The sequence below is a fragment of the Ipomoea triloba genome, chromosome 12, assembly GCF_003576645.1.
Source record: "Ipomoea triloba cultivar NCNSP0323 chromosome 12, ASM357664v1".
Classification (NCBI taxonomy): Eukaryota; Viridiplantae; Streptophyta; class Magnoliopsida; order Solanales; family Convolvulaceae; genus Ipomoea; species Ipomoea triloba.
In genome coordinates, this window is record NC_044927.1 from 26,156,002 (window position 1) to 26,181,535 (window position 25,534).

The 25,534-nt window shown below is 33.9% G+C and overlaps 4 protein-coding genes across 5 annotated transcripts; 2 read left to right on the forward strand and 2 right to left on the reverse strand.

The window, feature by feature from the left end:
- Nucleotides 1-1,031: 1,031 nt before the first annotated feature.
- On the forward strand, nucleotides 1,032-2,130 carry LOC115997880 (ethylene-responsive transcription factor 5). Its single transcript, XM_031237300.1, has one exon. The coding sequence runs from the start codon at nucleotides 1,137-1,139 to the stop codon at nucleotides 1,857-1,859; it is 723 nt and encodes a 240-aa protein (XP_031093160.1). The 5' UTR covers nucleotides 1,032-1,136; the 3' UTR covers nucleotides 1,860-2,130.
- Nucleotides 2,131-5,732: 3,602 nt separating this feature from the next.
- On the forward strand, nucleotides 5,733-6,757 carry LOC115998077 (ethylene-responsive transcription factor ERF107-like). Its single transcript, XM_031237544.1, has one exon. The coding sequence runs from the start codon at nucleotides 5,749-5,751 to the stop codon at nucleotides 6,499-6,501; it is 753 nt and encodes a 250-aa protein (XP_031093404.1). The 5' UTR covers nucleotides 5,733-5,748; the 3' UTR covers nucleotides 6,502-6,757.
- A 1,958-nt stretch (nucleotides 6,758-8,715) lies between these two features.
- On the reverse strand, nucleotides 8,716-12,656 carry LOC116000501 (putative lipase YOR059C). Its single transcript, XM_031240590.1, has 10 exons — nucleotides 12,311-12,656; nucleotides 11,644-11,711; nucleotides 11,374-11,444; nucleotides 11,052-11,294; nucleotides 10,013-10,176; nucleotides 9,821-9,876; nucleotides 9,679-9,731; nucleotides 9,489-9,609; nucleotides 9,277-9,374; nucleotides 8,716-9,161 (listed from the first exon to the last, which is right to left on the reverse strand). The coding sequence occupies exons 1-10, from the start codon at nucleotides 12,436-12,438 to the stop codon at nucleotides 9,090-9,092; spliced, it is 1,074 nt and encodes a 357-aa protein (XP_031096450.1). The 5' UTR covers nucleotides 12,439-12,656; the 3' UTR covers nucleotides 8,716-9,089.
- A 6,595-nt stretch (nucleotides 12,657-19,251) lies between these two features.
- On the reverse strand, nucleotides 19,252-25,356 carry LOC115999690 (ceramide kinase). 2 transcript variants are annotated; one of them, XM_031239557.1, is made up of 13 exons: nucleotides 24,795-25,356; nucleotides 23,898-24,059; nucleotides 23,636-23,803; nucleotides 23,401-23,493; nucleotides 22,437-22,529; nucleotides 21,956-22,169; nucleotides 21,832-21,858; nucleotides 21,598-21,679; nucleotides 21,121-21,270; nucleotides 20,651-20,752; nucleotides 20,042-20,434; nucleotides 19,692-19,758; nucleotides 19,252-19,608 (listed from the first exon to the last, which is right to left on the reverse strand). In XM_031239557.1, the coding sequence occupies exons 1-13, from the start codon at nucleotides 24,969-24,971 to the stop codon at nucleotides 19,471-19,473; spliced, it is 1,866 nt and encodes a 621-aa protein (XP_031095417.1). In that variant the 5' UTR covers nucleotides 24,972-25,356; the 3' UTR covers nucleotides 19,252-19,470. The 2 variants fall into 2 exon arrangements, with proteins under 2 accessions (XP_031095417.1, XP_031095418.1); XM_031239558.1 differs by having other exon boundaries at nucleotides 23,401-23,476; nucleotides 24,795-24,927.
- Between the last annotated feature and the right edge of the window lie 178 nt (nucleotides 25,357-25,534).

Genomic DNA, 25,534 nt, shown 5'->3' on the forward strand with positions numbered 1-25,534 from the left:
TATATATATATATATATATATATATATATATATATATATATATATATATATATATATATATATATATATATATATATATATATATATAGGTCTTGTTTGACAATTAGCGATTAATGATTAGTTAATTGTATTAGCTGGGTTAAACAACTAGTAGTATTAGCGATTTACAGAGAAATGTTTGATAAATTCAAAATATAAGATGAACTAGATGTGACAGTGTCATAATAGTTATAACTAAAAATGATATTTTCTGTCCCGAAATGGATGGTCGAGTATGCGAAACATTATTCTCGTACCAGAACATCACAAGTACGATTCACCAACACCGTCTCGATCAAGCTCATCGCACAAGGTTTTCTTAGTGTGGTTTACTTTTCCTATGCAGTTTGCCGCTATTACACAAGTGCAGGGACCAGGAAGGTATTCTTAGTACAGTTTACTTCTTATGTGGTTTCCATGTTATTACACTGGAGTAGAGAGCAAGGAGGATACTTTTATTCCGTTTTATCTCTATTGTGTGATTTGCAAGCTAGCTACTCCATATTAAACATGAGCGAGATAATATTTTAAAACAATTTTATCTTTCTTATGTGATTTACATGTTAGTACATACGAGTCCAAACTCATACATTAATTATATACAATATGAGTCCAAACTCATACATTAATTATATACAATCTTACATGTTATCATTCACATCCTAGAAAATCCATATAGTAATCATTAAAAGTGAAGGAAAAAATTATTGTAAAGAAAAGTAAAAAGAAAAAGATGAAATGACCCAAAATGAAGCAACCAAGAAATAGGTGAAGTGGTTGACCCAAGACTGAAGTAATCATAGCAAATTAAAAACCAGACCCCAACAAAAACCAAACATCATATGCTTATCAGCACGCAGCTTTTATTTATATTATTTTTTTCGATTATCCTATGAGAGGGTGATAGGATGCTTCCTTTCTCCACCTTAGAAGCATCCTACGAACTATCCTTAACCACATTTTCCAACCCTTTATAAGTCCCCCCACACTCCCCCCCTTCTTCACTCAATCCACTCTTAGCTTCCCTTCTTATCTATCCAATCTCCATAGCTTCTTAGTCACAAAAGAAAACAGAAAAAAAAAAAATTTAAATTAAGATGGCTTTATCTGAGGAAAGTTGTGCCCTTGATCTGATTAGACATCACCTTCTTGATGATTCTGCTTTTAATCAAGTTTACTGCAATTCTGAGCAGAATTGCTTTGGATTTGTGGCTTCTAGTCCGTCTAGCAAGTTTAATGAGAGGAAACCCAGTTTGAATATCGCGATTCCCAGGCCGGCGGTGAACAATAAGGGGTCCGGGAAGATTCCGGCGCCGGCGCCGGAAGTTCACGATTCCGGCGAGGTTGTTAAGAGGCACTACAGGGGCGTGAGGCAACGGCCGTGGGGGAAATTCGCGGCGGAGATCCGTGACCCGAACCGGAAAGGGACCCGGGTTTGGCTCGGAACCTTCGACACCGCCGTGGACGCCGCCAAGGCCTATGACCGGGCGGCGTTTAAGCTGAGAGGCTGCAAAGCCATTCTCAACTTCCCGCTCGAAGTCGACAACTTCCGGCCGGCGAGCCTGCCGGCGCCGGCGCCGACTTGCGGCCAGAAAAGGCCCAGAGAAGCCGAGGAGGAAGTGGCGGTGATTAAGCAGGTGAAAAGGGAAGTGGTGGAAGAGTCATCTCCGCCGGCGCCGGCGCCGGCGGCCCCCTTAACGCCGTCAAGTTGGACAACGGTATGGGACTGTTCTGAAGTGAAGGGTATCTTCGAAATCCCGCCGTTATCGCCGTTACCGTTATCACCAAGCGTATATAACTATCATGGAATTAGGGTTTAAGGAAAATCCATAAAATTGACGAAGATCCTGCACCTGACTATGGAAGCCAGAGTCTGTGGTGAATCGAAGCCCTAAAAAATAAAAATAAAAAAAAAAACAATAAAAATGGTCGAATTAGGCAGTTGGAGATGGTTTTTCCCAAGTTCTTTCAATCTTTTATTTTATGTTTAATTAATTAATAATTAATGTAAATATATATAGTATATGGAGTTGTTGCATTTAATTTATTCAATTTTATAAGATAAAAGCAGTATCCTATTATTCTCTCAGACATTTATTTGGTTCTTTATACAATCCTATAATAATATGAACAATCCCCGTCCATTTAAATAATCATTAACATTGGATGGAGAAAAAGATACTAAAAAAATTCTTTAGGTGCAAATTATGCCGACGGACTCATTTATGGCCGGAAACTATGGTTTAAAATTAAAAAAAAAAAAAAACTTTTGAAGGATTGGTGGTTAGAAACGAAAAAGCACACTTTGACAACTAATTAATTAAGTTTTCTAATGATTTTATGGGTGATCGGTGTTACTGATCACTTCTCATAGGTAATTAAAAACAGTGTGGTCTATTTTTATATTCTCAAAGTGATTGGAAATACTATTTCTATTTTTAAAAAATTAAAATTTTCACCTTTGCTCGATAATTAGAAATCTAAGTGTTCCAATTGTGTTTAAGCAAGGCTAGTCAGTATAGGTTTGAAGCTTCACCTAATATATATATATATATTATCAAGTGTGTAAATTGAGTAAACTTTGCTCTTGTGTAGCTCCACAAACACACAAGAAATATAAACCACACTAGAAAAATCATGTGCCATATGTTAAATAAGGAGAATGTTATCAACCCCAACTTTGCTTTTTTATTTCTTCTTTGGTTTTTTTTTTTTTTTTTTTGTGAAAGTAAAAAAATAATTTAATAAGCAAGTTTTCAAATTTTGGTTGGTATGGTTAACAACCCCACTAGAACTAATGCCACTAATAAATGAAATGGATCAAGTTGCCCATAGGGTACTAATTAGTAGACCACATTCACTTAATATTTGCTTTCAGATATATGATGAAAATTCAATTCTTGTAATAAATATTGAATGTTCGAGTTTGGATGTGATTTATTGTGCACATAAATGTAGTATCGAAATTAGATTAATTTGATTTACCTCATAAGGCTAGGCTAATTTATAAAATTTAAAATATAATATGATAAATTCGAGAAACCCAACTTATTATTAAAAAAAAAAAAAAAAAAGATGAAGTTGAGTGGTGGACTTAGGTGCTTCTTCCTTGTTGGTTCTTCCATGCATGTACGAAAGAAGCAGCTGAGCAAGTTGCAGAATCTGGCAGTACGTACTGTGTTGTTTGGGGCCACCTCATCACCGGTGTCGTAGAAACACCTTACAACTTGACATGTCCTTTTCTTTTTCATTCAATTATATTATATATAAATATCAAATCAAATCTATATATATGCACTGTAGAATGTAGTAGTACACTAGGTAAAGTCTTTGTGCATTGGACGTACGTACTATTGCAGCAGTTTTCATTTATTTTTTTTATTGCTATTGTGTTGACTTTAGCTTTCAAGCATCCAACCTAACATTATTGATCATGGAATTTAGAAGAAAGGTAAATCGCGACTATTAACTAACAAAGTTAAACTTAAATTGATTTTTTTTTTAAACAAAGTTAAATTTATATATATATATATATATATATATATATATATATATATATATATATATATACATATATATATATATGTATGTATATTAATTCCAACAACAAAGTCAAATAACATATATATCCATGTTAGTTAACTAGTTGAGTTGTGCTGGTAGACGAAGATGTTGAGAAATGTACTTAGGGTAAGTTTATCCTTACAATATTTTTTCACTTAGAAAAGTAAACCCTACCAGTATATTATCATATTTATAATTCATGCTTCTAAAGTACAATTTAATTAATCAACTAATGAATTCAAAAAATTTTAGAAGTTTTATTTTGCTAACAACCGCAGTGTGCATGACAAAAAAAAAAAATGAATTTGGTTTTGGTCTTGTTGTATGTATGCGGGCACAAGCATTTGGGATGCAATAAGAATAGTAAAGAGCCCTTAAAGTAAACATTCACCACCCAAATTTGTATAAATTTGAATTGTCTTCCTTCAAATCAGACCTTCGAACAAAGAGACTCATCTTCATCCTTGAGCAAGGACAAGATGTCCCATATACAGTAAGAATGAACATCTTCGTCTTTGTCCTTAATTAGGCAAAGACATGGATGTCAACCAAGCTTTTTTGTTCTTATTTAAAATAATAATAATAATAATAATAATAATAATAATAATAATAATAATAATTATTATTATTATTATTATTATTATTATTATTATTATTATAAGTCATCAAAATATAATGACGTAGCATCCAGACCATTTTTAACTTGAAGTTTACTAACACAAACAAGTCAAAATAGGGTTAATTATAGTTTTTTTTCAAGTTCATATGTCTAATTAAAATTATTTTAATTTAATGATATAATTACATTTTTAAAAATAATTCAAGAATTTATTCAATCTCTAAGCTAAATTTTGCTCCATCTGTCTCATTCTATCTGTCATATTTACTATTTATTGGTCAAACGAATTATTTATTATTTATTTTCTTTAGTATTTTTTATTATTTTTTATTTATTTTTTTTGTTGTGTTCAATAGTACTTTAAATGTAATTTTTAAACATATAAATTTTACATATTAATACTAAATTTAATATTATGAAAAATTGAATTAAAATAAGTTTAAATATGTTTTGTTAATCAAATTACACACATGAGACGGAGTAGTGAGTATTAATTGTTTTGGGATGAGAGTAACATATAGATAGACCCCAACGGAGGGCGGCTAAGTTAGCTAGTTGACAAGGGAGGGTGCCCACACTCAAGTTGCCAATAACATCGTGGCTTGCAACATGCAGCTAACAAAGCTACAAAAATAAAATATCCTTTCCAAAGTCAAGCAACGATACTTTTTCTTTTATAAACATTATATATCTCAACTTAAGCTAGAATTAATCTAAAGTCTCTAGAATTTTTGTCCAAAAATATGAGGTAAATTATGAATCGCATGGCCAGTCTAAACAGTTCTCAATCCTCATGTTCCCACCCTACTTGTACACTCTACGCACAATCAATAAGTCTTCATTTCCTCTTATCGGTCAAAATCTCCAATACCCACATATTTTCCATAGGATTTGAACCTCCACATTGCCGTTAGAACAAAACTTTAAAATGATCGATCAAACCCACACAGCTAATCTTGTGAGACACCAACAAGACATTTAATACTACATTTGCAATCATGTCCCGAGAATAGCTCAATAATATAATGCAAAGGTCAATATAAGATAAATCTCAATCGTGATAATCGAATTCCTTTTAGATACATGTTGCGTTGCCGCCTTTTTCAGAAGACTAACGATAAGACAATAGAAGTCCTCGGTGTCAGAGTTCAATTTTATAATTATATCCATCTTTTTTATACATGGATCTTCTAATCAAATCAGTCTCAAACAAAGTGATTGAATTGATGAAACATGATTTTTATAGTTGATGGCGATAGGGTAGTCATAACCAAATTTCATCCTCATCCACATCTAAATATCCATATTTAATTTGTCACATTTATGATGAATTATGGTATATCCGATCCGGCTGAGTCATATTCAGCAACATGAAAATATCTAAATCCGCTGATAGATGATTCCAGCTAAACCATCGTGCAAACCGCTTTTTTGCCCAAACCCACTGCGCCACTGCACAACTGATATTATATTGCCACTAAAATACATACACTTATATATATCACACGTATGACGTATATGTATATATGTATCTATATATATGTCCTATCCATTTCCTGCTAGTCTGCAACTCTCAAGACTTCAATACTCATCTTCTTCTTCTTCTAAAAACAGCAGGCATGGAAGACAGGAATACATGCATGATGACGACAACAGATGAGTTGATGACGTTGGATTTGATAAGCCAATACCTCCTCGGCGACTTTGCTTCCACTGAAGCATTCATCGGCAACCTCGGCTTCTGTTTTCCCGACGACTTCAACGACTACCGCCGATTTTCCGGCTCCGATAAGCCGGAATCTTCTACTTCCGTTTCGGACTCCGTCTCTCCCGTTTCGGACCTAAAACGACCCGATTCGCCGTCACGTTACTTCAATCTGGATCTCGATTTCCCCGAATTCGAATCCAAACCGGATATTGTTCGCTCCACTCCCGATTCAAGCTCGAAATTGCAGAATTCCGCGGTTCAGAAGGAATCCGGTAACGGCGGGAAGGGGAGGCGGTACAGAGGGGTTCGGAGGAGGCCGTGGGGGAAGTTCGCGGCGGAGATCCGAGACCCGACCCGGAAAGGATCGCGAATCTGGTTGGGGACTTACGATACCGACATTGACGCTGCTAGGGCCTACGATTGTGCGGCGTTCAAGATGAGAGGTAGGAAAGCGATTCTCAACTTCCCGTTGGAAGCCGGAAAGTCGGGACCGCCGGTGAACCACGGCCGGAATCGGAGGAGAGAGATGAAATCCCGCGACGTGAGTAGAGTGAAAGAGGAGATATTTTGAAGACTTTTGATCGAGATCAGTCTAGCAGTTACTACGTTGCATGCCAATTATAGATTTGTGGATCTATAAAACTACGGAATTGAAGTACGTACGTGATTGAAAGCAGCATAGTGTGGAATTTCAAGTAGAATATTAGCATATAGTCTGTGTATTATAGTGTACTAATATTTGCCACTTTGATAATCATAAATGCAATTTGTAAATTACAATATGAGAGTGAACACTTTATTGAAGAAAAATGTGTTTTCATGTTAAATACTAGCTCCTACGTATCATATTATTGAATTCATTTTCTCTAACTCGTTTCAACATACAAGGACGTATAATAACAAAATTAAAATTCTATGAAGATGAAAAGGCACCAGTTAAAAACACAAATATGATAGTTGTCTCAGGACTTTGGTTGTTTTTGAATTCCTTTTTCCTTCTTTTTTTTTTTGTTAGTACTACTAACTCTATTACAATGCAATATCTGTTCATAAATCATAATTATCACAGAGAGTTGAATGATAACTTTCTAGTGGCACGAATTTTCTAAGTCACTTCGTGCCACTAGATCACAACGTCATTTAACACTTTTAATTTCCTTCTTGGGTACCGACTTTAGTTGTTCCTGTATTCCTTTGTCCTTTGAATTGGATGCTGTTTGATGTGCTCTGTACATGTTTATGTAATAAAAAAGGAGAATGGGGTGTGGATTGCGATATAAGGTCACAATCAAGCTAAGCTCGTAAGGGATAGGATTTAGGATGGGATGTATCCGGACCAGTTGTGTGTTCAGTAGCAGGTTCATGAAATTGAAAGTAACCGGCGGCCAACACTCACTATCATCGTATAAATGGAATTGGGATAACTGTGCCATGCATGGTCCCGACGCCGACCCCAGTGGTTGCAACTTGCAATTTGCAAAGCATCGCTCCTGCGCATTAAACACTGATGTCTACACATCCCAAACCCAAAATATGATGTCAACAAGGATGGGCCCAAGTTTAAAACCTGTATTATCACAATTGTTATACCGTGGTTTTGATTTTTAATTTTGACGGTGAACATTTGTTGTTTTATTTATTTATTTATTGTAAAGCATATGTATGTTTATTGTGTTATGTGTTTTTATGTTATACAATTCTGTATCTTAAGCGTATGGATTATGTACTTGAAATAAAGTAAATATAGCATGTGCTTTTGTGTTTTGTGGTATGAATTTTTGTGTCTTGTGTTATGCGTTTTTATGTCTTATATTATGCAATTCTGTATCTTAAGAATATTGATTCTGTACTTAAAAATAAATATAAAACATGTGTACGTGTCTTGTGTTATGCGTTTATGTGTCTCATGTTATGCAATTCTGTACCTTAAGCGTATGGATTCTGTACCTGAAACAGATTGGTAGTTGTGTAACACAACATATGTGTCTTATTTTACAAATTTATGTCTTGTATTATAAAATTATGTGCCTATAAGACATATATTATCTACATAAATTAAATTTGAGAATAAGTAAATATATAACATGTGTATGTGTCGTGTTGTCATACTGTGAGTTTTTGTCTCGTGTTATGAAATTTTGTATCTTAAGAGTATTGATTCTATACCTAGAATAAATTAAAATTTGTGTTGAAACATGAGAAAGGGAAAACTACAAAATTTGTTGAAGCTTAAATATCAAAACGACGTCGTTTTGATTAAAGGTTCGATGCACAATGCTATGTGGACCCTGGTCCACAATATAAATTGTCATATTATCATGGTAATTAGCTGTGTTTGCCACAACAAATTTTAGTATGGATCATGGTCCATGTAGCACCATTGACCATGAAGTAAGTATCATTCTAATTACACTTCAGTTTTATTTCATAATGTTGTTTTGTTTTTAGTTTCATTTTTAACACACATTAGTTACCAAAGCATCATTTTAATTTTATTACAACTTCATTTGACAATATACATTATTGCATTAACTCTATTTTTTAGTTTCATTTTTCACACACACAGCAACAATAATTTTATTTGAGAATATACGTGTCCCGTTATTGAATAAACTCTGTTTTCAACTATACATACGCTTTCAATGGAATAAAAGAGATATATATACTAGATCTACCAATTATGAGTATTTATTAAACAAATAATATTTTCTCTTAATAGATGTGACAGTAAAAGATGGTAAATATTATTAGAGGAATTAAAACATCATTCTTTTTTAACACTACCTTTAAAAAAAATTAAATGGTTTATAAAGAAGATATATTCTGGGGGGTAGGGGATTGGGGGAATACAAATATTGTGTGAACATTAAATACGGAATAGTGGAATACAATTGTAATTCTGTTTTATTAGTTGGACCAAAGTGTAATATTATACACTGCAGCACATCAACAATAAATTAGATCTCACATAGGTTGCTTCGTTTGTAGCTTACTAAATGATAGCATCATGAGAACTGACCTTTCAACCTGCAGCCTTTGATACACGTTGATTATCAGCATATGACATCAGGTAAGCGGTAAGCCTTGAAGACAAAAGGCTGTTAATAAAAAGTGGTGAGGCTGCTGATGCACATAGTAGCTTACTAAAAAATTGCTGTTCTATAGAAGAAAGTGATCAATCATATGTTGTATAACGTCTGCGCCCTCTGAATGCACACTCTGGACTTTGACCTGCAATTTATTTTGCTGGAAAATATGAAATTGTCCTTTTCGTTTGCAGTTTCCATTCCATTCAGAAAATTGCTATAGCTGAAGAGTATCGAGGGCAAAAAAGCAACACACAGACCTGGATAATACTATGAGCAGCGAATTTCATTCTGCTTGTATGGAAGCTGACATCTACTTTCTCCCATGGCACACGAGATAAAAATGTCACCAGTTCCTCTGCATCATAGCCCAAATATAATGGAGAATTGGTGAACAAGAAAATAGTGACAGACAAAGCACCAGAGAACAGAAAAAACACTCGGGGGGAAAGTACGAAGAAAGGCTACAAACCTTCCAGCTTGTCTTGACAATCATCTTCCATAACAATAGACTCACCCTGCTCACCATCACATGCCTTGCACCGCTCTTCATACACAATGTGGGGATATTTCTTGTTCAAGGATTCTTCCCACTACAATCAAAAGAATATTATGAAATCACCAATAGCAGCAAAGATGTGACAATGTAAAGAATATAATACCTTAGGCAGTTCGTTATTTCTTCTTATGCATGATGTTCTCCAGCCAACAATATCTAAACAAACAACTATTAAGGAAAAGTGAAATTCAGTATTAAAAATGTAAGGTACAATAATTGTTGATTCAGCAATGCAATAAGGATACGGTCATAAGCAACATTCGAATAAGTCACTCGGCGCTTGAATGAACGCAAGGCAGACCTGCAAACATGAGTTTTGAAGTAACATAAATGTACTTGCATATTACATGCACACACATTCATTGCTAGCTGTGGCATCTACAATTTCAAATGAGGGCCATCCACGGATATGACACAAGATAGTTGAAACAACATACATGAAAAGCAATTCACCATCATCTTCCACCATGCGTCTAAGTAATGGAGGCTTCCCTTCATCATCATCCCTTAGGAAAAGGTGTCTGCCTGTTCTCCTGAATATCAAATGAATCACATGGCCTGCAACTTTCTCAAAGGCAGTAACTCCGAAAAGAAATGGCACCTGACCATAAGCTTAAAACAGTCAGGACAGAAAAAGAAAACTACTAATGAAGTAATCACATTTGATTGAAACAAGAGTGGTTGAATGTCCTTTCAATTAGAAAATCTACATTCCACAAGATTTAGGAAGCAATAGAATAGAGATCATTCATCTCACAGATCAGAGTAATATTTTCCCACCCTATCTCGTGAACCCAAAAAACCTCAAGGTAAATAGCAAAATATAGACTACACGCCTACAATCCTACATGGCTTTTGGATCAATAGATTTTTGGGGTTATAATCACCAAGATCCAACCCAACTTGACTCAAGAACTATAATAAAAAATCTGTATCCCCCTTATTTGCTTTGGCCTTTCAGCTTTGTAATACTTCACCTAAAAATTTGGGTACCTGAACCATACATCGGGTTCAAACCCAACCTGGCCTGATGCCCATCCTTAGAGATAATGTTTGAGAGTAATCAGACACTCCAATATTGAGCATCCACTTATTAACTAATTTTGTGGATGTTTAGCATTAAACTAAGCGTCGGCACTCAACGTTGAGAAGTCAATAACAGAGATCCTTTCATACTCAAATGAACTGTAGAAATTGATTTGGAAAACAGGATAATCTAAAATGCGAATTTCAACGTGATCTTAAAGGCTAGTCAAGGCTACTACAGGTTCACAACCAATATTGGGTCCAACTATCAGCTGAACAAGAATTTCATAAATCAAAAGACTACATATTAACTTAGAGACCATACCATAGTTTGAGAAAACCTATACAGTCCAATATTGCAAAAAGAGAATTCCCTTGTAATTTAATTTTGTGGATGTAGAACATTGAACTTAAAGCAGACATTCAACATTGAAGAAGTGTACAGGATACCTGCTTGTTGCCCCTTGATCCAAGATGAGGTGTGGCAACAGTGATAAAATTCATTGGTTCCAAACCAGCAATGGTGCCCTTTGACACTTCTTCAGGGGTATCAGTAGATAACTCCTCTGTATTTTGCCTTCTTGTGGATCTATATAGTCTGCCAATGGTATACCTTGCTACAAGTCCTCCAACAGAATGTGCAATAAAAGAAATCTTCCGTAAACCAGGCTTTTCTTTTATTAATTCAAGGACCTATACATAGAACATGTTTAATTCTACAGGCCAGGGAGGCGGGAGCAAAAATAATTGTAGGTATTATATCAAGACAAACCTCTTCTGCCAATCTCTCACCCATAACATCAACACCATCCAATGTTAGGATAGCCATGTTACTAGCACTACCTGCAAAACAAGTAACAATTGCTAAGGATATTCAAGTAAATCACTTTTAACCAGAGAATGAAAGGAAAGAGAAGAGCAGCGTGCATAGAGAAATAACCAACATTCAATATCCAGTATTCTAAATAATGTCCCATGAATGAACCTAACAGAATATGCATAGATAAGAACTGCGAGAAACTTCATGGCATAATGAGCTTACAATGAACAAAAACTTTGTCAGGGAGTGCCATGACGAATTGTTCTGCCGCGAACTTCCAATCTGTGGTACTGCAGTAACATATGGAAGCCCCAAAAAAATGAGTAGCTGAATAGTTGAAGCATTGATCATTTTCTACTTGAATAAGACAAGTCAAGGAAAAGGAAGCATTTAGGCCTGAGTAAAAGCAATTAGTTAATGACACCTTTAACATTTTAGCAGTTCTGGCATCCTATAACTTATCAGTCTTTATAAGATGCTTGTAGCCATGGGGTGGCATTGAGAGAACTTATTACATTTTGCAGAAATGTACCTTATTTGCAAAATCTAAGCAAATAACGTAACTCCATTGCAAAGCAAACGCAGAGTAAGATCTCTCATCTTATCCACAACCTCTTGGCACATAATTCGAAACTTAGAACACTAATTTTGAGGAAAACCTAAGTTCTAAAGAGTAATCAACAATTTACAGATGAACTTCAACACAAACATTCGACAACTGCCTAATCCCGACTTCTACGCGAATTCGAGGCAAATCTCAGTTCTCCTCCAATTTCATCCAATTCAAGTACACAAGTTAAAAAATAAAGGTAAAGAAAAACGCATAACCGAACAACAGTTAACGATAGAGTTGAAAAAAAATCATATATAATCGGGGAGATATTTTTACCTTCCGAGAATACCGTGGACCATGACAACAAGATGATCCGGAGACGAAGCACCGGACTCTTTACAGCTATAGACATCCTGGCCGCCGTTCACCGATTCCGACGAGCACACAGTTCGGCCGTTTCTCATCTCCCTCCTTTTTTGGCACTTTTTCAGTTAATATCTCATTAGATAGAATTTAAAAAAAACCGCAAAGTGTTCAATTGTTAACTTGGAATCTTCAAATTCAGAAGACAAAAAAAATCAAAAATAGAGCAATTTTGTAGAGAGAGAAAGGAGAAAAGGAAGAGCACGGGAAGAGTGAAGGATGGTTGGGGAGTTGAAATGTTGAATGCGAGGCGTATCGGAAAGTGGAAGAAGGTAAGGTGAGAGTCCGGTCCAGCGTAAATTTTTTCTTTTTGAAAGTCGGTCCAGCGTAAAAATAAGTACTCCGTAAATAAAAATGTGAAAAAAGCCGATGCGGTTGCACTGTGGCTAACCTCGCTTTTACGGTTTCGTCGTGGGGGAATCGGATGAATGAGAACAAGGTAAAAATGTCGGGACAGTGTGGGCCTCGTCTTTGACGATCCTTAAGATGTTAGGTTGATTAGATGCGAGTGTACGATGTCTTAGAGTTTGTGCAATCTGAAAGTGTACGATATTTGATTTAGAGGTGTGTTTTAAATAAAATTCTCGCTAATTAATTCAAATTAAAAAAACTAATAAATTATTCTTATGAGAAGTCAAACTTATAATATTATAATTATCGAATCAACTGTCTAACGAATCTTGATGGAGTAAGATGCACAATCTTACATACCACATCAATAGTTTATGATTAATTTGAGTAAAAAAGTTTAGTGCCACTCAAACACAATTTTTTATTCATTTTTTATGAATAGAATAATAAGTGGTGAAATTTGTATACGGTTGGTTTTATGACTTTTGGGTAGTCAAAGGCATACCAATACTACCTGTTAGAATAGCGAGAATATAGGAAATATATAGGAAAATATAATGAGAGAATATAGGTATAGTATTGCTCCGAATTCCTCCTTTTCTCCATGTGTGGAGGGTTTATTTATACATATTTTGGACCTAGAGCCCTACAAGGAATAAGAATCCTGGACCGCCCCATATTGGGAGTTTACATTATAACTAATAAGCCCTAATCTTGCTAATATTACAAGTGCTAAGTCCAATCCTTATCAAAGTCTTCTGTAGCTTTGTGTTGAGGGTCCTTCTTGGGCTTTCTTAATCCAATTGCTTTATTGGGCCGGTCCATGTAGTCCAGGCCTGGTATATTATCCATCATATACTAATCATCTAATCTAGAAATTAATAAGTGTAGATGAATGTTATACTCTTCATTTATGTTCGTTGTTTCATTAAGTTTTTTATGCATTATGCTATAAGAGTTGTACTATATAATATTTTGGTCAAAAATACTATCACCGTTATAACTTCCATTATCTTTTATAACTATTCTTACCATATACATGCATCCACCTTATATTTTATTATCTTCTTCAATGGTAATAATACATTGACATTAATCCCAAAATATAAATATCAAATTTATAAAAAATAGTTTACATTATTATTATTATTATTATTATTATTATTATTATTATTATACACTGATATAAATATCTAAAATATAAATAAAATCAAGATTTTAATATTGGGCATCTATTTTTATGCATCACGATAGAGAATACTAGTGGGAGTTTACTTCGTTAAAATCTTGACAATTTACTAGCGGGAGTTTACTTCATTAAAATCTTGACAGTTTAAGTGATCCAATTTTAAATGAATTAAAGTTCAATGTAACTATTAGATATTAGAAATAATGGTTCTAGAAAGTGTGACATGTTGTTGTGTTATATTCTCAAAATAAAATTCTTTGCGGATTATTATATAAAAAATAGAATTCTCTTAATTAGTTATATATTAATAAACTTTGTCGTATTATTACATTCTTGATCGAAATAAAATCTATTTTTTTATTATCCTAAGAAATTAGAAAGAATGAAAGATACATGAATCGATATTATGCCATTTCAACACAATCAACTATCGAGAGAGGTCAAAAATCATCTCACTATGAATCAATAACACGTACATCTATCATACAAAGCTACATAAAATTTCATTGTGACCCGGTCTAATTAATACACTAATAAAAGATTTTCTCCCCCTGTTTGCACAACTTGAGTCACAACTTCAAAATCAAGGTTAACAATTGTCTCCTGTAAGCATAAGTTCTAACACATCTTAAGGTCATCCATATAACCATATTGCCATAAGTATCTTATATTATACTTACATTCCTTATGAACTTTTGGCTGACAACTCAAACTTATCAATAAGGACAACGGAAAGAAAAAGAAAAAAAAGATAAAGCATTATGGCAGACAAAGTAATGTATCTTTTTAGAAAAATATATGTAAAAACATAATAAAGTAATGTAGCTTTTACGAAAAGTAATTAATAATATAATGTAGTCTACTATAGTTTTTACGGCTTAATAAATATTGAAATACATATGTTACTCTCAAAGTTATCTATATAAGGAGCCTCTACATAGCTTGTAAGGGAAGAACATTATAAGCAATCTAAGCTCTCAGCTAAATCTTTCTCTCTATAACCAAATCTAAACCTAAAAAACATATCAAGGAAACAGATAGTTGTAAACTATCCTTGAGCCATTATTAAAATTGAATAAATATCATATACTCCGTATTATATCTTTAGAACTAAAGAATCAGTTGAGTCCCATTCCTTATGGACTTTTGGTTCAAATATAATAACAAATCTGAATTAATTATTCAACACTTGAAATGAGTTTTAGTAAACATAATTTTTATTGTTTGATAACTGATAGTAACTAGAAGAATTAAAATAAATAAATGTATGTATACATGTGCGTACGTACGCAACGTATTTAAATATCATATCCAATATATAGAAAATGATTTTTTCTTCAAAAAAAAAAAGAAAATGATTTTTTAAAAAGAAAATCTTGTCTATTTTCCATTTCAGAGTGCAAAAAGATATGAAAGAAGCTAACAATTGTATTCGGCACAACTCAATTGGTAGACCAATTCAAAGAAACATAGTCTATTTCATTATACAGGTACTAATCATATTAGAGGAAGTGGTGTGGAGTTATCTTATTATTATGGGACCTAGTGTACGATACTTTGAAAAACATAAAGGCTGCTAAGACAAATCTTACGAGTTACTCCGGTCTCCACCAAAACATTAAGGGGAAGGCAGTTTGGGGCTCTCAAGTTTGGCGTGTAAAACTTTAAGAAAGATTATTAATTAGTTTTGTTATTAGTGTACAACCACAAAAGAAATAAAACGGGATTAGAAAGTCATATTTAATTAGTTGTCTAAAATTAGATAGTAGAAACGTATTTTTAAGGTCCATTTGATTCATGTTATGTTACATAACCTTAAAAAATATGAATATTGTTTGGTTTAATGAGATGTGAGGTTACTTACAAACATGTGAGACTACTAAATTTTCTCCTTTTTTTTTTTCATTTTTTAAAACATTCATAAGAATCACATCCCTCGCATTATTAAGTTATGTGAAATCTTTGAGAAACTCTACCTGACAAAGAACCACAAAGAAATAACTAGTCTAAATTGTCTATAGTTGATCGATTCAAACCAGAATACTAATTAATAAACACTCCGTAGAAATCAAACTTAAAATTTTGTGATTAGCAAATCAACTACGTAACCAATCGAACTTTGATTGCTCCAAAACCATATATCTTGTAAATGGTAAATCATATAGAACAAGAAATGATATTCTTTAAATATCAATTCCTTTATTTCTTTGTCCTATAAAATTTTTATCAAGTTTACATATAATATTATTACTTAAAAAAAAATTGAATTCAATAATAAAATAAACAAACAAAGCAAAACCATCAAAATACAAAAGTTAGAAACCAAACATTATCCGATCACACAGAAATCGAACAAATGATGTAATAATGAAAGGTTTGTCGAGGTATATACGCCGATACGCGTGGTCCAAAAATGTATTGTATAATCAAAACAACAATAATGACTGACTGGGCGGCCCGACAAAGACTTAGCAATTAAAAAATAATAATTGAATAACATAAGATTAATTTAAACTACACATATAAGACCGTGTAAATCACCCTTGCTATCACTTACACTGCACGATCAGAATCGCGTGTACTTAATCTGATGCTTGTTTACGAAACTCTCATCGATATATAGTGGTCTAACTCCCATTAAAACTATATTGAAATCTTATATGTTGATTTAAAATAATAAAAAATAGTTGAAAATTAAAAAAAAATCATCATATATTTTTTTTAATTTTTAGCCATTAATCATCTTAGATGAACGTGTGAGATTAATTTACAGGATTTCACAAAGCTACTATTGCTCATATCATTCTTTATACATAGTGGCTTTATTGATGAATTAAAATACAAAAAGTCAAGCACTGTTGCAATTTGCAAAGTGATAATTTAAACTACTTTTTAAAATTTGCAATTCAACACCAAAATTGAATGTGTTGATGCAACTTTGACCTTTTTTAAAAAATTGATTAAAAAATTTAATTTGGGTTGGATTGACTTATATGTTTGCCATATATACATAATAAAGAATAATGTGATAGAATAAATAATAATAATAATAATAATAATAATAATAATAATAATAATAATAATGATGGGGCTATAAGACCTATGATTGATTTTATTAGGAATGTCTTGGTCTAAGAAAAATAAATGAGGACTGATCGGGAGGAAAGACGGTAAGGGGTGTAACTAGTTAAGCCCAAAACCCGCAACTTCAAAGTTGGCAACACAAACACCAACCAATCAAGCTATTCACATCTTGTGTAAACCACGGTAATTTAGTGGCTCAACAAACAGAATCAAATACTAGTGCGCACAAAAGATATGCTCACTTTAAATATTATTTCACACTGTTGTTAATTTGTTATCGAGTTTTGAACCTTGATTTATTTTGTAAATATTACTTACTGAACCAGTGAATTAAGATCTATCGTGACCTATTTAAAAAAAAGATAGCTACATCTTCTCCAACGCCATTTGTTCTTGGCCTACTCCTATGTAAAGTATGATTATTTCACCGCCTCTTATGCAGTTTGGGCTAGCCGACATCATGCCTCCGGCTCAACTCCGTTATCTTGAACTCTCAACCTGCTGACATGCTGCTCTAATATAATACTCCGTAACATATTTTGCCTATATCTAGAAAATATAGCCCCACCAAAATTATTAATGTACTATTATTTCCTAAATTGAGAATATCGTTGACATGTTGCATTTAAATTACATTAAATTATTATTAACACATCTTTCAAAAACATAAAAAATCAATACATATTTTTTTTACTTTTTGAATACATATTTTATTTATTTTATTTATCTAGAATAACTAATCCCAAATTTGTTTAATAGAAAAGCCATTTTCATTGTTTTAAATGAAAAAGACGGTTTTATACTTTGATATAAATAAATATGGGAAAAAATATATTATTCTCCCAACCAAACTGGACAACGTATAGGGTATAGCTAGCAGCAAATCTATATAATTTTACGGACAAATTAAAATATGGGGAAAATTTTATTTTTTAAAATTATTCATGATCTTTTACAAAGTATTATATGTTTTATATTTTCTCAAACATTTCAATTCAAAAAATTTAAGTTCTCACCACCGAAGTTAGGACCCGTGACCTATTTGAAAACCGTAATGATATCACACTACATGGTAGTTAGTGGGGCAAACTTATTTAATTATTTTTTTTAAAAAAAAAATTAAAAGCTAGGGGTGGTGAAAGGGTAGAGCATAATTTTCGCACATGTCACATATTTGATTTTTACCAACACATTCTCGACCGAGCTCATTGCGCATAATTTTCTTAGTGCAATTTACCTCTCATGTGTGATTTGTGGTCTATTTCACATAAACGATTTTTTACTCAATGCACACACTTGGATAGTGACTGTGATTTTTATCGTAAAAGAAAAAACAATTATTTTTTAAATAAACATTACTTTATCAAATGTTGGCACGTTGTCACTGTCTTCATCCAAAACGTTAATCACCTAAACCCTAATTCAACATGATGCATGTTTGGTAAAGACGGGGCATGATATCTCCGGCACGATGTCTAGTTTTTTTGGCTTGGTGCTGTTGTACTTCCAAACAGTGGTATATATTTAGGATAAGCTACAATTGTTATCAAAATTTTTACGAAATATTAATTTATTGTACTTGCACACTAGCTACGTACCTTATCATATTATCAATTGATATAGTTTGCACGAGTAATCGTACAAAATATTTGATTATACAAAGGTGTTGGATTTATTGTAATGACGTGTTTAAACGTCTTGTCGTATATACAACTTAGATCTTTAGATATATAGAAAAATTATTTCGTGTTAGATATTTGATTATATAAAGATGTTGGATTTATTGCGATGACATATTTAAACGTCTTGTCGTATGGACAACTTAGATCTTTAGATATATAGAAAAATTATTTCGTGTTAGGTGTATTTTGCATTGCGTATAATCATGTGTGCTTTTGAGATTATATTAAGTATTTATCATAAGGACAAGAGTTGACAATATTTGGAGGGAGCAACTCCTATTTAAATTGGCCAGACAATTTGGTTAATAATTACATAGTTCGAAGTTTAACTATGCGTAAGAGTTACCTATTGGTCTTCTTGGCTTGAGCCAGTCAACTAAGTTGGTCTACCTTATTTGTGATCTTTTTATCAACTAAGGTTACAAAATAAGCTTCACCTAAGGTGGCCAGATCCGAATACCGACAGTAGACTTTCACGTATTTGAAAAAAAAAAGGTGACAATATCCAATCCAGCCAAAAACATACAAAGGTATAAGAAGAGCTAATGTAGAAAAAGCTAAAGAAAATATCATATTGATTGCAAAATTCTAATCTGACCAACAATTTATCAAAATGGTATACATTATACATGGGGGAGGAGGTGGCAGCAGGGAGAGAAAATTTTAGTAATTGCTATACAAATCTGAGGATCCATATTTCAAGAACAGGATAATATTTGCTGCAGAAGAACAAGAAGAAGAAGAAAACATATATGCACCTTGTGAGGCTACACTTCAGGGCCAGTGGCAAACATGGTGATGAGGCCGCGGAAAACTTGAGCCGAGAGTTGATGTGCTTGGAAGGGCTCGCCATCTATGTTCCATACGCTCTCCTTGCCAAAAGAAGTGAACGTGAAAGCTGTCGTCTGTGCAAGATTTGAGCAGAAAGTCAGACCTCTGAAACACTGAGCATTGCTTCGTGATCGAGGGAAAAGAGAGAGAAGCATACCTTGTGGTGCTCAACGAAGTGAAAGTCCAAGGGATTCCCGCCCTTCTTTGCAAGCTGGGTAAGATGCCTGCATGTATTTTCATCGCTGTTAGTTTTTTTTTTTTGGAGTACTATTGACTCTGTTACAATGTAGTATCTGTTCATAGCTACTTTTTCAACCAAATGGAGCACAAAGAGCCAATATTGCCTCCACTAAGGCTCGAACCCACCCCTCCCATGTGAGGGTGCAACCGGGTGGAACACTATATTGGAGAATACAAGACATCCGTCGTGTATAATGAACACAAATTGAATGGAAGTCAAACGATTGGTAGTGAATGAGTGAGAGAGAAGGAGAGAGAGAGAGAGACCATAAATAACATGCATGAGGGCAGTCTTTGATCAATATAAGATGTAGGAAACCATCTGAAAGATGTGCATCAGCCACCAGGCCATCAGGAGCTCTTTCGTTTCGACAAGAGATTATTGCACCACCAATACTTAGAAACCGCCCTTTGGACTTCAACCATCTCGATTCCTCCGAGTTTGGTTCCTCCGAGTATGTTTCAGATATCTCATGTCTTGGTGATGTTTCGCCTGCTTTTAAGTTACATACATTGCAGTTCACACGACACACTATTCTTTCGGGCTTCTTACGTAGGCTACAAAATGGCTTTTTCCTACTGACTTGTAGGCCTCCCTGTTCACCCAAGTTTGCTTTCTTTGAATCAACTTCCAAATATGCAACTTCTGCCTCATACGAGCTATAAAAAAAAAAACGTCAATAAAGAAAATATTTAAGAGAAATGCTATTAAGCGTATTATTTTGGAGTTAAGAATAAGGTTCTCTTTTAAAACCCTCTCTCAATTTATGTTTCTTCTGTCAGTGAAGCTCGTTTTGCACGAGATTCACAAGAATAAATATAGAAAAATACCTAATAATTTCATCTGTGCACATAAGCAGAATCAACCAAACGTACCTATGTCGAAGGAACACTTTAGTTCCTGCAAAATCATATCGTACAGGTCCCATCCAACGATATTTTTCACTTTCTGTGATTACATCTCCGTAAAATCCATACCTATCAAGAGAATAAAATAAATCAAAGAGGAGAAAAACATTCCTTATCTCAGCAGTTAATTAAGACATAACACTTTATTACTCCAATATATCGGCATTAAATTTAGCATAGATTTAACTCCAACATGCCTCACAAAATACTTCAGAGGCACCGGTAGTATACTTCATACTTGAATTTAGTAAAGTTAAATTTCACAGTTTCTCTTGGATAGTTTTTGGTTTTTGATGAGTATCAAAAATTCAAAATAGTGGGCATTCGGGAAAGAATGGTTTAGTCAGTTGCTGATCAAGAATTGGCTTCACTTTAATATATAACCCATAGGGAATACTCCATATTATACAATATTACTAATGGTAAACAAATAATACCCAGCGAAAGAGGCTGCATAGCGTACGCAGGGTTCATCCTTTGAGGTGGGCGTTTTTTTCCATCTTATAACTTGAGCAATATCAAGGCATACGCTTTTACCAAGGACAATCTGTAAGGCAGATGTTATAGGATCCCGAGCACCAGTAGTACTGCAAAAGTGAAAGTCGAGGCATTTTTCACAAAATATGCTAAAGCAGAAGTTGGATTCATTAGCCTAGAACTAGAAGTGATTTCTTCCAACCTATAGATGCTATAAATCATTGCATACGGAACATAATTCCAATTAATAAAACATTACGATGTACCACACATCAGATTGAAATACACACACACACACATATAAATCAGAGAAGAATAGAATTTCATATGTGCTCATGCGGACAATTCTAAAGAAAAGTATATAGCTTGTTGTAGTAGCAAACAAAAAATGTTATTGATGCCAAGGACCAAGTCCACAAGCTAATAAAAGTATGTACCAGATTACAATGGCGTCAGTGGATCCTGATGGAATAATCCCGAACCTGAAGCGTTCATTTGGAAATAAAAAAGAATCCCGATCTGTCCAAACCATGATGAAAGCAAAGTTAAAAAATAAAAGCAATACTAAGTGAAAGCCTTGTAAACAAATTGTTTATAAGAATCAAGGATGAAATAAGACTTGAAATAACCGACTAATTCAGTTTATTGCCTTGAACTGTAAGTTAACGAACCTGTGTTGCAAGGATCATCAGTCTCTCCTGTAACACCAAATACATTTCTATGAGAATGTTATGCAGATATTGGCAATGTGTAGAAGAGAAACTATATGAAAAGTTTACCTACTGAGATTTGTACCTTGCCTTCCATCAAGTTCTGAATGAGTGAGAAGAGGTGAGAAATCTTCATTATTATCAGAAGGCTCTTCTGTGTTTCCATTTGCATCATGAGCCATCCCATTGCTACCATTCTCAACAGGATGAATAGATTCTGTTGGGCGTGGTGGGTATGAAGCTTTATGTCTTGACAATAGAAGTCCATTTAGTACTTCGTTAAAAAAACCATCACCACCCTGAAATTGTAGCAAATAGTATAGAACCGTAAAGAGATTAAGAGAACAAATTTCAATTTGTAGAATACTGTTTCTATAGTCCAAATCAAGGTTTCTTTTATGTTCTTAAACAATTACTCACAGATTTGAATAGCATAACAATTAGGAATAAAGTGTGGAAATAGAGTTCTTCTGCACAGAGATTCTACGTTTCAATTTCTTGAGCAAAAGTCATGTTTCAAGAAGAAGAAATTCTAGCATAGATTAGAAAGAAGTCTTGTCACTTACAACAGTTACCACACCATCATATGAATGAAGCTCCCTGTTTGAGATTGAGGCCATTACATCAAAAGCTTGCCCTGCCCTCTCCGTTACAGTGACCTGATCAAAATGGTTGAAAACAAATTGTGGAGAACAGCCCTTTTGAATGGAAGATGGTTCTTAATCTACAACACTTCAATAACCCATCCATCAAACTTTCATGACTAAGTTAGTTTTCAAATCACTTTGAAACAAGAACTTTACTACGAAGTAAGGTATTCATCATGTCAAATTATCTCCACAGCTTTGAGGACGGTATTTGTCAAATCTTAATTGATGAAAGAACTTGTACTCCATCCCTAGACAAGTGCCTCAATTCCAAGAATCTTCACATGATCCATTATACTTTTCATGATCTAGTTTTTTATTACTGTATTTATAAAGGTTTCTTGTTCTTTTTCAAAGTTATTTTGTATGGATTCATTTCACAAATTAGACTTGAAGCCTTACGTTTTCAAGAAGCAAGAAGTAAATCATAGGAAGGTCCAGCTCATCATTTCAATATCTCCACATGAATAATCACCTCAGTTGGCTTATCATACAGGATTTCATCCGAAGCCCCATATGAAGACTTCTACCAAAATGATTTGCTGAATAGAAAGAGACAGAAAATGGAATCTGACTCACAAAATAACACCAACTTTTGGGCTCACTAATAGGATATAAGTAACCAACAGAAACAACGAAAGGCCTTAAAAACTCCCTAAGTTATATATATACTCGTATGTTAGACAATTTCAGCCTCAATAATTTTATTTGGCCAACTAAATGATCACTCCAGACATGAGCTAATTGGATCAAATAGATTCTTATGCAAAATCAATGGTAAATGATTTGTGTATAACTACGAACATGAGATTGGAAAGTCCTTGGTTATCTTACAAATTCTAGAAGAGCAAATCAGAAGGGACAGCTACAGCTTAGAAATTACCTTCGTCATTACATTGGCTTGTGAAAATATAGGAGCCACAGCTTCCCAAGTTCTACATCCATTTCCTTTCCCACTCCTTGGATTAACAAAAACCTAGTCAATCAAAAAGAAAGTCTGGAAAAAAATCTTACAACAAGCTTATCTTATGTTTATAGTTTAACGACAAGACTTCATTACTGAATTACTAACTTTATAATTCATCATATTGCAGCATTAGCCACTTAAACAAACGTACCAGAAGACTTTTAGGTCTCCCTCCCTGCAAGCATAGAGTAGCTCTGATCTGATTAACCCACATCTGGCACGTCCGCAGGTCCTTATGGCCAAAGCAATACTGCGATGGGATCCAAACAGTAGGGTGGTTTCTTGACTTCTGAACATAGTGTACAGTAAACCGATACATCTGCCGTGGCAAATACAAATTCAGCCCACTGATTAAGACAAAATAGAATAAAAACTATTGGTTGGTACTGTAATTCTGTAAGATAAATGATAACCTCAAATGAGTAGCCAGAGAATAATCCACTAGCATTTGGAAGCGAAGATTCACGAACCAAGCCCCAACCAAGAGAGTCAATGGCATAGACGTCACAAAATTTCACAGAAATTTCGCATTTGCGGAAAATTTTTAAGCCTAAACAAAGGGATGGATCATCCTCCTACCATGAATAGACAAAACAATCCAAGGGTTATTCCTTTAGAAAATGTAAGTACAATATAACTGGTAACAGTGAAAATAAACAACAGCCAGATATAAATACCTAAAAGTACCCTCCTTTCCTTCTCTCTGTTATGGCATTTGTTATTAAGTAGTAAAAAAGAAAGATGAATACTCATTTTAGGTTTAAAAACTCAAAAGCACAAGCGATCCAGGTGATTTTGGTCAAGTGGTCAACCAGGACAGCCTTGGATCAACAAAACTAGCATACACGATAGGTTAATCAGTTTCGGATCAACAACACTAACATACATGATACAATCTCAATATACATCACTACACTTCATATCGACTATTAAGTTGTTGGGAATACAAAACCATCTCCTTTAGTTGCTTTAACAAGGTGAACAACTTACACTAATTCACACAATCACACATATATAATGTATAGATTTCGCTTTATTGTGGCATCCAAACCAACTATGTTATACTTCAGAAACTTAAGAAATGACCCCATTGGCATTATACAATCTTCTAGCTGAATTCATTGTTTCAGATCAATGCCCAAACAATAGGGAAACCTCCAAGCAGAGTACATGGCTAAATTTCCAAACTACTCACCAGATAATAAAATAAAAAGATACGGAGTATAAATCTTCATCTTCTTCGGATCTTTTAAACAACCCTATAAATTATAAATCAACGAAAACAAATGCATAAAATGGAAAAAACTTACGTTAGAAATAGATTCAGCTGATCTACAAGACAACCCGTCGGAATTAAGGGTGACAACAACCTCTCCAACGCCATCCAAGAAGAGATTTGAGCTCAAGATTGAGCTTTGGGAATCAATATCAGCAATTGGGCGAGAATTTTCATTTCCTCCCGGTAATGAATCATCGCACCTCTCCATAATTTGGAATAGTATATAATTTTTTTTTTCAATTTTTTTCAGTTTTTATTCAGATAAATATCTGGATTTTATTTGAGCAGAAAATCCTACCCAGTTTCGAGAAACATAAAAAAGGGGGAAAAAAATCTGATTATTAACGAGAAAGTGAGAAATCGAGTTGGATATTGGGTAAAGCCATAAGGGGATCTTAGCAGACGTGAATCTCGTCAAAACCCAACAACTAAACCGTTGATTTTTGTCGTCAATAATGTTTCAAAAGGGAATTTCCCGTCATTTTTTGGTCAGAAATATACAACTGTGATGAAATTTAAGTTAACGTTTTGATAAAAGGAAAATAAGTAAACTAACATTAATAAAATGACAATCAGGAATACCTATCCATGTCTCCTGCCGGCTGCATTACTATCCAGTCATTATAATTGATAGAGATAAGAAAAACAATGATATGGTGTAACCGACCAAGCTGACTAATAATATAAATTTGTAACTATAACGTAAGGCACATTTTTTTAGTAGTTGTTGCAGATTTTTCTCGTATTTCAAAAAATAGTGATAGCAAATAA

Coding starts and splice junctions, on each gene's coding strand:
- LOC115997880 (XM_031237300.1), top strand. CDS start 1,137: ATGGCTTTATCTGAGGAAAGTTGTGCCCTTGATCTGATTAGACATCAC.
- LOC116000501 (XM_031240590.1), bottom strand. CDS start 12,438: ATGAGAAACGGCCGAACTGTGTGCTCGTCGGAATCGGTGAACGGCGGC. Junction 11,295..11,373: donor GTGAGAGATTGGCAGAAGAG/GTTTGTCTTGAT, acceptor TTCTATGTATAG/GTCCTTGAATTAATAAAAGA. Junction 9,162..9,276: donor CTGCTCATAGTATTATCCAG/GTCTGTGTGTTG, acceptor AATAAATTGCAG/GTCAAAGTCCAGAGTGTGCA.
- LOC115998077 (XM_031237544.1), top strand. CDS start 5,749: ATGTATCTATATATATGTCCTATCCATTTCCTGCTAGTCTGCAACTCT.
- LOC115999690 (XM_031239557.1), bottom strand. CDS start 24,971: ATGGAGAGGTGCGATGATTCATTACCGGGAGGAAATGAAAATTCTCGC. Junction 23,804..23,897: donor TCTCTGGCTACTCATTTGAG/GTTATCATTTAT, acceptor TTGCCACGGCAG/ATGTATCGGTTTACTGTACA. Junction 21,680..21,831: donor TGATGATCCTTGCAACACAG/GTTCGTTAACTT, acceptor TGGTTTGGACAG/ATCGGGATTCTTTTTTATTT.